Source organism: Castor canadensis, chromosome 6 (genome assembly GCF_047511655.1).
Source record: "Castor canadensis chromosome 6, mCasCan1.hap1v2, whole genome shotgun sequence".
Classification (NCBI taxonomy): Eukaryota; Metazoa; Chordata; class Mammalia; order Rodentia; family Castoridae; genus Castor; species Castor canadensis.
In genome coordinates this window covers 128,145,341-128,160,706 of record NC_133391.1, presented here as the reverse complement: position 1 = coordinate 128,160,706, position 15,366 = coordinate 128,145,341, and the positions used below count along the sequence as shown (strand labels likewise).

At 36.4% G+C, this 15,366-nt stretch overlaps 1 protein-coding gene across 1 annotated transcript in view; it reads right to left on the bottom strand.

Annotated features, from left to right (window-relative positions):
* Positions 1–15,366, bottom strand: part of Depdc1b (DEP domain containing 1B) — an 85,405-nt gene that overhangs the window by 28,472 nt on the left and 41,567 nt on the right. The window contains exons 3-7 of the mRNA XM_074077449.1: positions 9,797–9,932; positions 7,064–7,191; positions 6,148–6,278; positions 4,154–4,201; positions 86–226 (exon numbers count right to left, since the gene is read on the bottom strand). Coding sequence (XP_073933550.1) covers positions 86–226; positions 4,154–4,201; positions 6,148–6,278; positions 7,064–7,191; positions 9,797–9,932 — 584 coding nt within the window. The remainder of the gene's footprint in view (positions 1–85; positions 227–4,153; positions 4,202–6,147; positions 6,279–7,063; positions 7,192–9,796; positions 9,933–15,366) is intronic.

Sequence of the window (15,366 nt, the reverse complement as noted above, 5' to 3'; positions counted from 1 at the left end):
CAAGCACACTATCAGCTTTTATTTAGAATATGCATAAAGAAAAAAGAAAAAGTTCAACATCAGTGTTCATTATATTCCAACTTACCTAATACACTGACAAAAGCATCAAAGAGATGAAATGTAAGCAGCGGCTCTTTCAAGTGACCATAATAATCTGCTATAGTTTTAAATACATCTTTTTCAAATCCCAAGTACATAGGCTGCTTCAAATCTGAACAGTTGGGCCCTATTTTAAAAAAGAAAAAAAAAGGAAAAACATTAATAGGACAGTTACCTCTAAGTACAGAATTCATGCATATGTGTGGTATGTACAGATATTGAAATATACAGAGTCAAGATATACAGAAAAGTTTTCATGTGGAAATTTGACATTATACATTTTGCTTATATAAATATACTTGTGTCTAATTAAAATCTATTATAAAACAATGAGGAAAAGTACTGGTCTACTTCCCTTTTAAAAGAAACCAACTCTTTTTTGTCCTTCTGTAAGGCACTTTTTATTAAACATAAATAATAATTTTTTTGCAATATTAATGTTTTCCTAATTTTGACAAGGTTGCCCAATGTAACAATTAGCTCTTGTATGTAATAGACAAGCTACAAAGCAGTTTTTACAGATTTTCATCATTGTTGTATTATAAAATCCTACGGTCATAGAGTTGAGTGAAATAATTTCTGCTTCTAACTACACTTTTTCAGACAGATGAAAACTTTAAATACTTTCCTTTAAAGATAAAATGAAAAGGATGTTATAAATTTTGTCTAGGTAATTCATTCTGTTAACTCTCTTGCTGATACACAATCAACCATCAAAAGACAGCTTATCCAACAGAGTCATATTACAAAGTTGGAACAATCTTAGGAATTCTGAAACAGCCTGGCCTCAGCCACATCCTAAGCTAGCAGTAGGACAAGACAGACCAACTTGAATCTAGGACCAAAAAGGAGTAAAAAATGTTCTCCACAGAGATGGCAGCAACAATTCATGCACATAGCACAGGTTTTCATGACCAATTTGACAAACAGGACGTGTGGAGTCTTAGGAAAATGGCGAGTAGTCCTATGAGGAATAGTTTTAGCCAGACTTTTCTATCTATTTCCATTGCACTATGGGAGGGAAAAAAAAGATATGCAATCACACTGGACAGCGTGGGACCAGCAGAAGACTTAACAATGGTACCCAAATAGACCTCTATGATCAGAAAAACAAAAGTAGCAGCCAAGATAAACTCAAGGAAATTCTTCCTACAGAATCAGTAGAACTATGGAAAGAGCATCAAGCTAAAAAGAAGAGTAACTCATTCTGCACCTTCACATTTCAATCCACTGGGTCACCATGAAATGTCCTGTTCTGGTCTTTCTAAAAACTCTCATCTTTCACATTCTGTCCTCTTCTTATAAAACAATTTTCTGGCAAAAATTAGGAAATATCTGTATGTGTGGTACCAAGCAGCAGCAAAAGGAATCACCAGTTTGCTTGCTTCCTCCTGATACAGTCAACTGAAATAATTCATTTGATATGTCCCAGCAAGCAAGACAGATTGCCTAGAATTAGTCCCTACCAGAAGTATGTGGTTCATTCTAAGCAGTCATATGCCTTTGTGAACATTTCATCATCCTTGTTAAAAAATGCAAGAACAAACAAAATAAAACAAAACAACAACAAAAAACCAAAACAGGGCACTCTGAGTCCGGTAAAAGGAGGCCCCATTTCTAGGACAATTTCTTTGAATATTTCCCCCTTATTCTAGATTTTTATAAATGTTTTTCCTGACAGATTCTGGAAAAGAAATGCTTTGACTTTTGTTTCCATTTTTGATCAAGTTAAGAACCACATGCAAAAAGAAAAAAAAAAAAACAGTTAATCTGGTTTTGTATTTATCTAGCATCAATCCCTAATTCTGTGGCCAGCCATGAATGAATGTGGTCAACAAATAAAGTACCTAGGCCTACCTGCACTTGGTCAACAATAACTGCACATGAGCCTTGAAGATAAAAAGTGAGTAGTAGGCCTATAGAAAAAGAGGCAATTGGCCTCCAAAATACATATACAGCCTACACTTTCTGTTCCTTTTCAGGTGAGTGCAATGAGCATCCAGACTCATTAAGGATAAAAAAGAACAAAGAACAGGTCAAGACTTTGATGGACTCAAAGTTAATTTTGAAGGTCAAGGGGAATTTTGGAAAACTTAGAGACTGTATAAAGCTATCCAAGGTCCGATCTTGTCTTTGCCCACCCTTTAACCTTTGATACAAAAATGAACATCTTTGTGGACATGCCAGCCATTCATAAAGCACTACACATGACACATGTGAGGCATGTTCACTACTCCCAGCATTCTCCACCTGATAGACTACTCCCTGTGGAGTACATGTGCAGATTATTGTAAGCCTTGCCTTGCACCTTCCCTCTCTCTTGACAAATAATTCAGTCATTCTTACCTTTCTTCAGAAGTTTTATGGCTTTACATACACATTTTGGTTGAGGGAAAATTATACTTCACTATATTTTGTCATCATTGAAAAATTCAACATCATTAACATACCTTAATATACTTTATGGCATATTATATCTTACACGTTTTACACTGGCCTCCTATGTTCAGTCCCAGCTGATCAACTTCTAAATCTTTAGTTCGTCAGGAGTTCGAAAATGGGTAATTTAATTTTCCATTTTTACCTTCTATCTCATCATTGCCAGTTCTGGCCAAAGATATAATTTAAATTTAAATTACTTCAAATGATTGAGCGGGAAGAAGAAAAAGCTCTTCCCTCAAGCTAAAATCACAGTACACCACACTACATCTCAGAGTTTCCAAAATATTAAACCAAAAACCAATGAAAATTTTAATAGGCTCGGACAACTTTGGGCTTCACAAAAACTAATGCTGCTATGCATATTCAGAATGATAGTATATAATCATTTTCAACATAGAACCTCTAAGATCACCCACATTAAGCTGAACAGCTAGTTTCATCCTATAATCAAACAAAACATACTCCAATTAAATCAATAATTCAGGTTCTACTGAATTTATAAACCTATCTCTAGCCATGCTAGTCCTGCCCAAAAATAAAAAAAGAAACTACTTTTCTGAGATATCTGTGAGACTCAAAAGCCCCTCTAAGATCAAATATTCACCAATATCAGTCAACCAAAATGGCTAGAACTATTCTCATTATAATCATTTGTTTGGCATTGTCCATTAGCCATTATATTTCCTTCCTTGGGTTAAGCCTCCTGAAAATCACCAGAAAAATGTATTGGCACTGAGATGCTACAACTACTCCTTCCTTCACAGTGCCTATGACAACCAATGAAATGGATTCCATGTGCTTGGGAGACGGATTTCATGTATCTATTAATGTTCTCACAAGAACCACTCTAGTCCAGGCTCCCTCGTCTTACATCCAAATTCCTGAACTAGGCTATTGTTTCCTCTCCTTCCAAACCATCCTGCATATCAGTTGGATCAGTCCTCTAAAATATTTCTGTCCCCAATTAAAATACTGCCCTACGAAAAGTCAGAAAGAAACAGAATCTGCTGAACAACTGATGATGTAAATACAGTGGATATTAATACATGCTTTAAGAATAAAAACATATTTCTGTACCATATTTACCCTCCTACCCCCTCTCCTATACACATGTATGTAAATGCAAAAATGATACCTGTTAAAACTACTCCACAAACCAGTGGGGTGTGAGGGGGAGATGAAGAAGAATATTTGAGGAGGTGAATTCATGTATGATATATTTGACACACTGTAAGAACCTGTGTAAATGCCACAATGTACCCCCACCCATCACAACAATAAAGGGAAAAAGAAGAATGAAAGCATAGGTTGTAGGAATAAAAACCTATAACCTGATAATAGGCAGCTGTCACTATGTTACATGCACTATCACTAATTCCTTTCTTTCCTATGATGAGCCATCAAAATTAATGTAGACTTTACCTGTAGTATGATTTTACCTATGAGAACAGCCCTTTCACAACTCACAAATTAATCACTAAAAGCACAGTACTCCCAAAACAATTAACAGCCAATCTCACAGGTGTGAAACCACTGAGCAGAGATATTTTCTAATTCAGGGCACTAATTTCTGTTAATTTCAAAAAAGAACTGGCAGATAATTAGCACTTACAATTTGCCAAACACTTCATAGCAGATAGTACCCAATGAGGAAGTTCTTCTGCAGGAAAAATAAAAATAAAAAGATATTTTATTTAGTTCTGTGCAACTCCAGGAGTTATATACATATTGGCTATTATTTGAATGTATTACTTGCCCAGGTAATATGAAATATGCTACTGATTTTAAAAGTACAGGACTTTTAAAGGGCAGGAATCTTTCCTTGGCAGCAGCATTAAAACATGTACTTATATATATACATCATGCCTACAGGTTTCACTAAGGATAAGGGACCTTTTAAAATTTTAGTAAAAAGAAAAAAAAATTGGATGTTTTTTCCAGAACAAAAAAAGAATCAAAAGACAAATCAATTAGCACTATGAATTATAGAAAGGAAGAAACAAAAGTATTAGTCATCAAATTCATTTGTGAAACAAATTTACCAAACAGCTAAAGGTAAATTCTGGGTTGGGGATATAGTTAAGGTGTAGAGCACATGCGAGGGCTTAGGTTCAATTCCCAAATCGGGAAAAAAAGCATATTTTATAAGTATCATTTCGCCTGTTACCATTTGCAAAATGTTTTAGGCCAAAGAAGTTCCACTGAAATACTAATACTACACTATTAGCATTAGGACTGCCTTAAAATAATAGTAGTCACATTGTTACAATTTGGTACAGTTTCTTCCCTCTCAGCCTTCTCACAGACATTGACTAGATAAGCCAGCACTCATGCTTCCACTTCGCAGAAGTGTTTGTTGAATTGAGTTACATCTAAACAACCTGAGTCTTGTAAAAAATCCCCTTTTTTTCAGAAGAACTTAACAAAAGATATCTGATCATCTAACTGAACTAAAAGCATTAATCTGTACAAACCAAAGAATGTGGAAGGATTTAGATGTATTTCAAAGGCTACAATATCCTTTCATTCTATGGAACTTAATGTTACATGTTGATGTTAAACCATGAATCTATTTCTGCCTCCCCTTGTCCTCTGTTCCTGATATAGGGGCTGGGAGAGGGGAAGTGTTTCCATTTTCAAAGACAGGCTCTGCTCCTGTCAGGAGACGGCCTAGAAAAATGTCTTCCCTGTTCACACAGCTCAAGTTCCTTCTGGTACACTCTGCTGCCCAGGAGCCTCTGGTCCTGAATTTAATAATAGTTTATAAAATCCCAAAAAGTATTACACAGTTTTCTCACATGGAAGGTCATTTACTTCCAACCAATTCTAGGCATCAAGGATTTAAACTAAAAGAATATAACAAAGAGCTCATACAATTCTAGTATGACCTTTACCATAGGAAAGAAGTTTTAAAATCAGATTGTGATCCATAATAGGTACCATGACTATAATTTTCCAAGCCAAAAATCAAGGCTGGTAGAGTGGCTCAAGTGGTAGAATGCCTGCCTAGCAAGCATGAAGCCCTGAGTTCAAACCCTGTACCACCAAACAAAACCAAAAAAACCAGGTTAGGAGGCTGCTAAATGTCTTTTTTCTGCCTGATCTGTAAACTGGCTTAGAGGAAAATTAAAAGACTGTTAACATTTAAAGAGTTATCTTATTAAAAAGAAAAACATTACCCAAGTCAAAACTATCCTAGTTAATATAACACAAAGACTCCATCATGAAAAAGTAAGTCAGAAATGCAAATGCAATTAGACTCCAGAATGACTCAATCACTCCCTTAGGTCTCATAGCTTCTCACATTTCAGGAATTTTCCTGAGGAGAATAAGAGCCACTTAAAAACCAGTGGGGCTAACAAAAAACTAGCCTCTGGATGCATTTCATTGAGGTTTTCACTCCTGGATACTCATTTTTGAATGACACTTTCTTAATCCAAACAATTGGTTAAAAGACATTAAAAAAAAGTATCAAAAAGTGAGAGAAGCATATATATAATGATGGGGTGAGCTTATTTAAGGCTTAGGAAGGGTCAAATAGGAGCTGGTGGATCTGTGTAGCCAAATGTGTTAGGTCAATCAACAACAAATGGTTTATGTACTTACTTGACTTGTCATCAAGGATAACAACTCCCTGCTTGCTAACACTATATACATTATGGATGATGAACTTGGAGTTGACATGTTTGATGTCTAAAACTTCTTCTAAGGAATCTAAGCCAAGGGTTTTCTGTAAACTAAAAGGATAATTAATTACTTTTTAAAAAAAAAATCATTATTTACCTAAAAACCTGGCCAAGCAAAAGATCAAACTTTAAAATGCACTATTTTCATGTACTTCACCTAATCTTTGTGGGCAAAAGGGTTAGAAATGGAACATGATAAAATAACCATTAAAATATTCTTTTCCCATTAACATATATAAATTATTTAATAATATAACACTGAATTCCAAGAAAATAATTTTATAAGTAAAAATATTATAAAAATAAAAATTAACTTATCCAATGGTAAGAAACTACTAGTAATACACCTTTGGTTAAAAAAAATTGTTGCAATATTGTTACTTATACCTATAGTACCTCAAATATTTGAGACCAAATTTTCCATTGAACTAATTAAACTTAAGATTTCACTGTAAGTTTAATAGCTTTTAGCTGGGTATAGTGTCTTATACCTGCAATCTCAGTACTCGGGTGACTGAGATAGGAAGATCATGAGTTCAAGGTGAGACTACAAAGTGAGACTTTGTCTCAAAAAAAAAAAAAAAGAAGAGAAGAGGAGAAGGAAGGAAAGGGAATGAAGGAAAGTTTAAGAACTTTGAAACTCCTATTTTTAAGTATCACGTAAGTGATAACAGAAAATTTCCAAAATCCAGTTAAATTATGTTTGCTAAGCAGCATAGGTGCAAATTATGCAAAGTTGAGATGTTCTAAACATAAAATTAAATATTCAGGGAGTAGTAAAAAGACAAAACAGAAAAAAAATCCTAAAATTTCTCATTAATATAAAATGTACATACTATGATAATGTCATAGACTTCCATATTTCTTCCACATTGGCCTCTGTAAGCTGTCGGCGGTAGATGAGACGGCAAGCCGGCACCTCTCCAATAGCAATACTGTGACGCTTAAACCACATCTCAGAATTCTAATGGGGGGAGGCGCAGAGTAAGAAGAAGGAATGAAAGAATAAATAGAATAAATATTTCAATATAAAGTAGTATGGTTTATGAGAAATGTCTTTGATTTGGCTATTTGTAATTTGATTTAAAATAATGATTAGGATTAACTTCTGTACATGGATCTTAGAAAAGTAAAGAATGACTCTTAAGACTGGGTCATATTATAAATGAATATTCATGAATTACAAAAAAGAACCAAGGCAATAAGCATAACATTATGCAGCTAATAATTTCTTCTGGGAATTCCAACTAATCAGTGAAATAAAATTCTACCAAATTGAAATTAAGTCAAGAAATACCTATCCAAAATCACACAGTCCAAATTGATCAGCTGTTTAAAATAAAATTCTTACTTTTAAGAATTCTCTACTTTGTATAAGCAAACACCAAATAAATATAATGTTGGAAAATAGCCCAATTTTAGGCATTTGCAAATGTCCTAAAATTTTGTCCTTTGTAGAGCCCTACAAAGACAAATAAGGATGGCTGACAGGAGTCTGCTCCTTTCTTCAGGGGAAAAAGCTAAAGCTTAGGGAGCTTAGAAAGAGTGTGTCCCAAGTCCCATAACTCTACTACCTCAATATAGGAGAGTAGCTCATGTTTCACATTTAGGCTACCACATACAAGTCATAAAACATGCTTTTTGTAATCACAGAGAAGAATTTTGACCCTTAAAAAGCATACTGAACATCATTTACACAAAGTTTCTGTAATACTTTTTGGCAAAAGTAACATTATAGAAAAACCATTAATTTGAATGGGAAAGCTTTTTTTTATTATTTAGTCTTTGTTTTTGATTTTTATTTTAAAGAAAAGAAATTCAAAGGCCAAATGGATGTGTGAATTTTTAAGTATCTAAGTTAGAAGTTTGTTTTTGAAGGTAGGCACATGGATTGTTGCCTTTGCCTAGCAAATCCACGTTCAAGGGTAAAACAATACTTGGGAATGTATTCAAGTACTTATCTGTAAAGGTGTTGCTTAGGACATTGTTTATGTACTGAACAACTGGAGGTACCATACATACCTAACAGTAAAGGACTGGGCAAATAAAATATATTACTTTTATGTTAGACATGATGCAGACACTAAAATGATGTCAGATGTTTAATAACATAAAAAAGTGAGCATTACACACTGTTCCAAGTAAAGAACATAAGCTATAAAACAGCCCAGCATGACTTCATTTTTTGTGGCAGAAACACAGGTAGAAAAACAGAATACACAATAAAAATGTTAGCAGTAGTATAATGATATCCATAGTATCATCAGTGCCTATAAATAACTCTATGAAATAAATACTAGCAAGAACACTTAACAGTTACTGACAGCCTGGGTGCCAAGTACTATCCTTAGTACTCGATGGCTGGCTACAAACTCTTGATCCTCACAGCAGCTCTACCTCCAAAGGTTCTATTATCTTACTTTCACTGATAAGAAAACTTAGACATCAAAACAACAGATGAAACAGAGAAACAAATTTGAATAGCTAGTGGAGAAGCCAAGATTCAAACCCAGCAGTCTGGCTCTAGAGTCCACATTCTTACCCCTCACATTACAATGTGTGTTTGCTCTTCCGCAAATACAACCAATAATTGGATTATCTCTACTTTATTTTATATAATGGCTAGGCAAGAGACAAGCTACGACAAAACAAAAACAAAAAATAAGCAAGCTGGAGGAAGAAACACAAAGAGAAGGAAATACAGTTCTGTAAGGAAGATGAACTGCATATTTACTGATTATTGACCTCATCATTCTAAACCCTGAATCAAGGTTTCCCTGAAGAAACAGTTCCTGCTCCACCACTTTTGTTTTGGACAGTCTCAGAAACCATAAGAGCCCAAGTTTTAGTAGTTATATGTAACAAGCAGGTTGCTCAAATCCTTACCATGGTCACGGTTTGGTGGGCCACACCTGTAATCTCAGCTACTTGGAAGGCAGAGGTAGAAGGATCTCAGTCTGAGGCTGGCCAGAACAAAAGTGCAAAATCCTAACTGAAAAACACACTAAACAGCAAAAAGGACTGGGGGCATGACTGAAGTGGTACAGCACTTGCCTAGCAAGCATGAGGCAAGTACTTAAAGTTTTTCTCTGAGCTAGGCAGGGTGAATCCCAGCACTCAGGAATCAAAAAAAAAAAAAAAAAAAAGGTAGTCTATCGCATGGTGACCTGAGGTTTTCCAAGACTAGAATCGCCCTTGGTCATATCAATATATATAAGAGGTCATTCCATAATGTGCCTTCTCCCTCTCACTGGTAATAATTATAACAAAGTTCAGAAGACAAAGAGGAAGAAGAGTAAATTATAGAACAGTTAGGAAAAGGGATAACAAGGGAGTTTTAAAAAAATCTGATCTGACTGAACATGTGAAATTAGCTACACTTATTCCATCAAAATGTCAATGGGCAAGAATGATAAACTGCAATCTATCTTTGTTAACTTGTCTCAAGGTTGTCCATAGACATGGCACTGTTTTACAGAAGGGACCAACAGAAAGCACTGGGCCAAGCCTATACTAGATGCTCCTCCCGGATTGGTATAGGCTCTCGGACTTTTAGTCACAGCACATACCATCACAACCGGCCGCACTGGGATGTTCTCTTGTGAAGTGCTTGGTGGAAGATCATTCCATTCTGGAAATTTAATAACATCCTTTTGATATGGGGGCTTCTTCGGGTAGGGTTTCAAGGGTGAGGAAGGAGGAAATCTAAAAGCCAAGAGGAAATATTCTATTATTTCAGCAGCAGGAGACAAAGGTTTTTTGTTTTGTTTTGTTTTTTAACAATTCAGATAATAAACGAGCTCATACGTCATAAAATTATTACACAGGATAACTATACCCAACAATAATACAATTTTTTAAATATTCATTCTTTATGGCCATCAAGTAACAGTTAAGGAAAAAAAAAAACAAACAGTTGTCAAATATGTGCAACATTTTAAAAAACAAATGAATAAAACTTGTTCTCTTTTCATTTGATTTTTTTCTTTGAAATGAGAGTCTCACTATGTTACCCAGGCTGATCTCAAACTCCTGGATTCAAGTGATCCTCCTGAGTAGCTGGAACTGCAAGTTCACCTAAAGATGTTCTTAACAGGATGGGAGGACCTTTATTTCATGCAGCGTGAAATCCTTATTGCCTCATAACTCCAGCTGAAATTTATAGATAAGTTCCAAACAGAAATCACTAACAGAGAAATCTTCAATAATACTTGCTAAGGAAGAGTTTATTAGCACAAAAATCATATGGCCCAATTTTAACTTTATTTTTTTCTTCTTTCAGTGCTGGGGATCAAATCCAGGCCCTTGTACAAGCTAAGCAAGTGTTGTACCACTGACCTAATACTCAATTTTATAAATATTTCTAAATATAAAAATATTTAATAAGTATTAAATATTCCCTTGAATATCTAACACTTTACATGGAGACTGAAGCACCAGTCTAGAAATCCATCTTGAAAGAGCTAGAAAACTGCCCAGTGTCCTCATTCTGCTTTTCTGCATCCCTGTTCCTAGCCTTTTTGCATATCAGCATAAAAGCCTACATAAATTCTAACTCTTGCAATTGGAATACACAGTATCTGATAAAGAGCAAAAGCTGAATATATATTTTTCTCAGAGAGTCTTTTTCTGTAAACTCCTTAGAAACGGATACATTCAATGAATTGCAGGGCTGGAGGTGTAGCTCAGAGGTAGAATGCTTGCCTACCATGTGCAAGGAGCTGGTTTCCATCCTCAGACCAAACCAGAAACAAACAAAAGCCCTTTGCAAGAACTCTGGGTCTTACTGCTGACATAGAAATCAGTAGGTTGTTGACTTTTACTTTGAATTCTTAGAGATCTAAATTAAAATAAAGTCTTAAAATTTTGTGTATACATGGGAAAAGTAATTCAAATAACTAAACATCTTAGTCTTAAAGCAAAGGCAGAACCAAAGATTTTTTTTAAATGTCTGTAGTTTTCAAGGAAAGCTTACACCAAGGTGAATCAGGAGTATCAGAAATAATAAAAGAACTATGGAGAAACATTTCAAGAACAGTCATGAGAGACTTGAAAGAGATGACTAACAGAGAAAAGTGAGTTTCACCTTCTCTGAAAAGAGCATTCAAAAATAAAAAAAAAGAGCACTTTATTTTAAAAGTCAGTTTTGAGTCAGTAAGCAAAAGATGAGGTCTGGAAATCATTAAATCAAGTTAAGGATAAACTGAAAGATAGCTTTGATTCATGATAATCAAGTTACCAAGGTATGTGTTCCCAAGAGAGTACAAAATATAAATTAAATGAATTTTAAAAGCCCAAAGGTATCCTACTTTGTAAGTAAAGGCTGGCTTACAGAAGTCAATCCAATTTCTTTAATTTTCTTTTCTTTTCTCTTCTCTCTCTCCCTCCTCACCCCCCCTCACTTCCCACCCCTTCAATCTCTCCACAGGGTCTCCCTATTCATGATCCTCTGCCTCAGCCTCTGGAATGCTAGGATTACAGGCTTATGCCACCATGTGCTGCTTCAGTCTGATTTCTTAGAAGCTAATAATCACAACGGTTCTGCTTCCAGCAAACTATAGTTCACATGTATATACATACACACAGTCACATATACACATAATATTGCATATAATTCCAGTTCACAGACTACCCACCTCTCAGTCCATTAAAAATTAAACACAATTCCCAGAATCAATACCCACTTCTTTCTTCCCCAACTCCATTACCATAACTATGGTTTAAAATCTTTTGGACCTGAGTTCCAGACTTGGCACTCTCACAAACTGCTATGTGTTCTTTGGAAAGTAGAAGCCTCTCTAAATCATTACTTACTCATTTTTCAAGTGAAAGAAGTAAACTGGATGATCTATAAATTTCCATCTAGGTTCAGAAATGTGTTTCCTGTATACCCTCACCCAGAAGTGAGGAATATTTTTCCAAAGACAAAAGCAGAATGTCTTATGTACAGCACTGTAACTGAAGAGATACCAAGGACTCTCTTTTCCCATCCCCAACCAAAAGACGATGAGATTTTTGCCATGAGTTACACTGCAGCTACCTCTAGCAGGTGCTCTGTATCTATTTTCACAGCAGTCTGGCAACCTTGCATGAGACAAAATGCAGAAAAATTCCCTCCAGTGGACTACTTTTATTTTGTGCTTTAGAAGTTTATTTAATCCTAACATTTTAATTATGCAGTCTCTGGCTACAAAGCCTGTTAGAGCTGATCTAGTTCAAATGTCCCATTTTCACATGGAGAAATCAGGCCCAAGATAGGAAAACAACTTACTAAAAGCCTCATAACTAATGGCCAAGACAGCAAAGCATCCTGCATAGATTTGTGAATGCTTTGCCATATTTGGTGATGCACACCTGTAATCCCAGCATTTGGAGAGCAGAGCCAGGAAGATCTTGAGTTTGAGTATGGGTTACATAGTGACAGCCTGTCTCAAAAGCAAAAAAGATTTATAAGTGCTTTGTTAAGAAGAAGTTTAAGTTTTATTGAAAGACATTAAAGAAGAACTAAACTGAGAGATACATCATGCTGGTAAAGAAGATTCAATATCATAAAATGTCAATTTTCCCCATGAAGATCTACGGTTATAATGAAATTCCAGTAACAATATAAAGAGTTTCATAAATCATGATAAACTGATCCTCAAATGTACATGAAAATGCAAAGGAGAAAATAATCAAGATATTCTTAAAGAAGAAAAACAGGGTGAGGTGACTCTTTTACTAGATATTAAGACTGATGAAGATAATATGGGAGGGCAAACTCATAGCACAAGCCATGGCAATTCATCTTCGCACTGTAGTATCTGGAGCCAGATAGTTCATTATTGTGTGTGTGTGGCAGGCATTGTAAAGTGTTTACAAGCAACCCTGGCCTCTACTCACTGGATACTAGTAGCACCCCTTGACACACTTGTGACAACTAAAATTTTCTCCAGACATTGTCAAGTTGTCCCAAGTTTGAATCCATGGGCCTAAACAAAGTGAATCTAAAACAAATACACATTCATATACAGAAACAATTTATGATAGAGTAGATAATACAGATCAATGGGAAAACATGGACTGTTCAATAAATAGTACTGTACCAACTGATAATCTGTTTACAATAATATGAAATTGCATCCCTATGGCAGACTGCCTTATTTCCAAAGATGTTTACATTCCAAAAGTGTTTAAAACTTTACAGTCCATCACACACACTTCTACATTGTGAATTTCTCCACCCTCTTGGGTCTGTATGAACTGTTAGGAAAAACGCCACTCACAAAGAAAGCTTACAAGAAAAGTCTCACATCCAAGAGCAAAGTTTAATGGCAGGCTCAAACTGCCAGGCTGGCCAGGGAAATATGGCGCAGCACAGACTCTGGGCTAGGCGTGGCTTTTATAGAAGAGGGAGCTTAAGGAAGTTAGCACATGCGTGGGAGTCTCCATAAGGGGTGGAGCTTGTCTTAGAGCATGGGAATTTCTGTTAAGGGCAGGGCTGTTGTTGGGGGTGGCTCCATTTCTCAAGAAGTGAGACCTGAGGATAAGATGGGCACCAATTCACAAAATGGCAACATTATTACTCTATCATTCCCCAATTTTTAATTTGATAATGATGAGGGTAGGGGCTGAGGATCGGGAATTGGGGCAGCTGCTTCCTGCTGGCAGGGGGCATTATATGGGGTAAGATCCTCAGACTCCTGTGGCTTCCTGGTAGGGGCCTTCACAGCAGTCCACCGGACGGTTTTGGAGAGGTTGATATCCCTGGCAGTACAACTGGTTAAACTTTTGATTAGCAACAGCAGACATGCAGTCTAAGAGAAATCTTTGTACTGTTTTTATGATACAAGGAAGAAAGCTTAAGAATAGGCATTAGGATGGGCATTAGCCAAGACAACCACTGTGAAATGTTATTCCCTAGAGGATTCCAAGAGTCCTCCAACTCCCTTCTCCATTTTTCTAATTGCTCCTGGAGTTGTCTAATTTTATTTTTCACTACCCCAAACTGATTAACATAGAAGCAGCATTCTTCTTGTAAAAACAGGCAGAGACCACCCTTCTCTGCAGTGAGTAGGTCAAAGCTTCGTCGGTTTTGGAGTAGCATCATTACATGTGCAGCTGTTTTTCCTTCTATAGTAGCCTCTATTATAGACCTAATAGATCATATAACCAAGGGAAGGAAGTAGGTAAGTATTATGTATGTTCCCAGAATTAGGCTCACTGCCCCACCAGTGCTTTAAATCCACCTGTGGCAGAAAATTGAGAGCCAGATGAGGACTAAAAACTTATGTAGGAGTGGAAGAGGGAGACAGTTTGTGGGAGAGGCATAGCCATGTGGGGCCCAGTGTATGCAAGAGTACTCATCCTTTGCTGTAGTGGAAGAGTCTGAAGTTGGTGGGCAATGTTTTATCCTTGAAAGGTGCTGCCACTGGGGGATCCCATTGAACTTGACAGTGGTGGGCATTGTGAGGATGCTTTAGGAGAACAAGATCCCTGGTTTAATAGAAATTGTTATAGGGTGGGGTAGGATCTGGTCTGCATGCTCTCTGAGAAGTCCCCTGAGAAGGTTAAGATAAGGTATATAGTCAGCCAGAGGAGCAGGGTCTGTTGGAGGCAAGTTTCCTAAGAGAAATGGGCAGCCATACATTATTTCAAAGGGGCTAAAGAAGGAAGGGCTTCGGGGGGTGGTCCAGTGTGGTGGGTTTTTCTTCACAGGCTTTCTCAGGTGAACTGGTTTGATTTGCACCTTTATTGGGGAAGGGGAAACAGTCTTGAGAGCATTTATTATGTAAGACCCAAATAGGAATATTAGAAGGAGCATAAAGGCTGCTAAAGGCTGCATATCTAGGGATCCAGATTCTGCAAAATCCTGTAACTCCCAAGAAAGCTCTAAGCTGCTTTATGGTATGGGGGAGTATGAAATGGAGGATTGGGTCAATTCCCTCATGACTCAGGGAGTGAGTCTGTCCCTTTAAGAACCCACCTAGGTAGGTGAGCTGTAGGAGGCAGGGGTTGACTGTCAGCATTTAGGTTAAATGTAACACTCTTGGATAAAAGAGAGCTCTAGCTCATTTTTTATATAAATTTGTAAGTGTTTGCACCATATTTAGGTAAAGTATAAACACAACACTGTTACAAGGTGGACATTTAAGACACA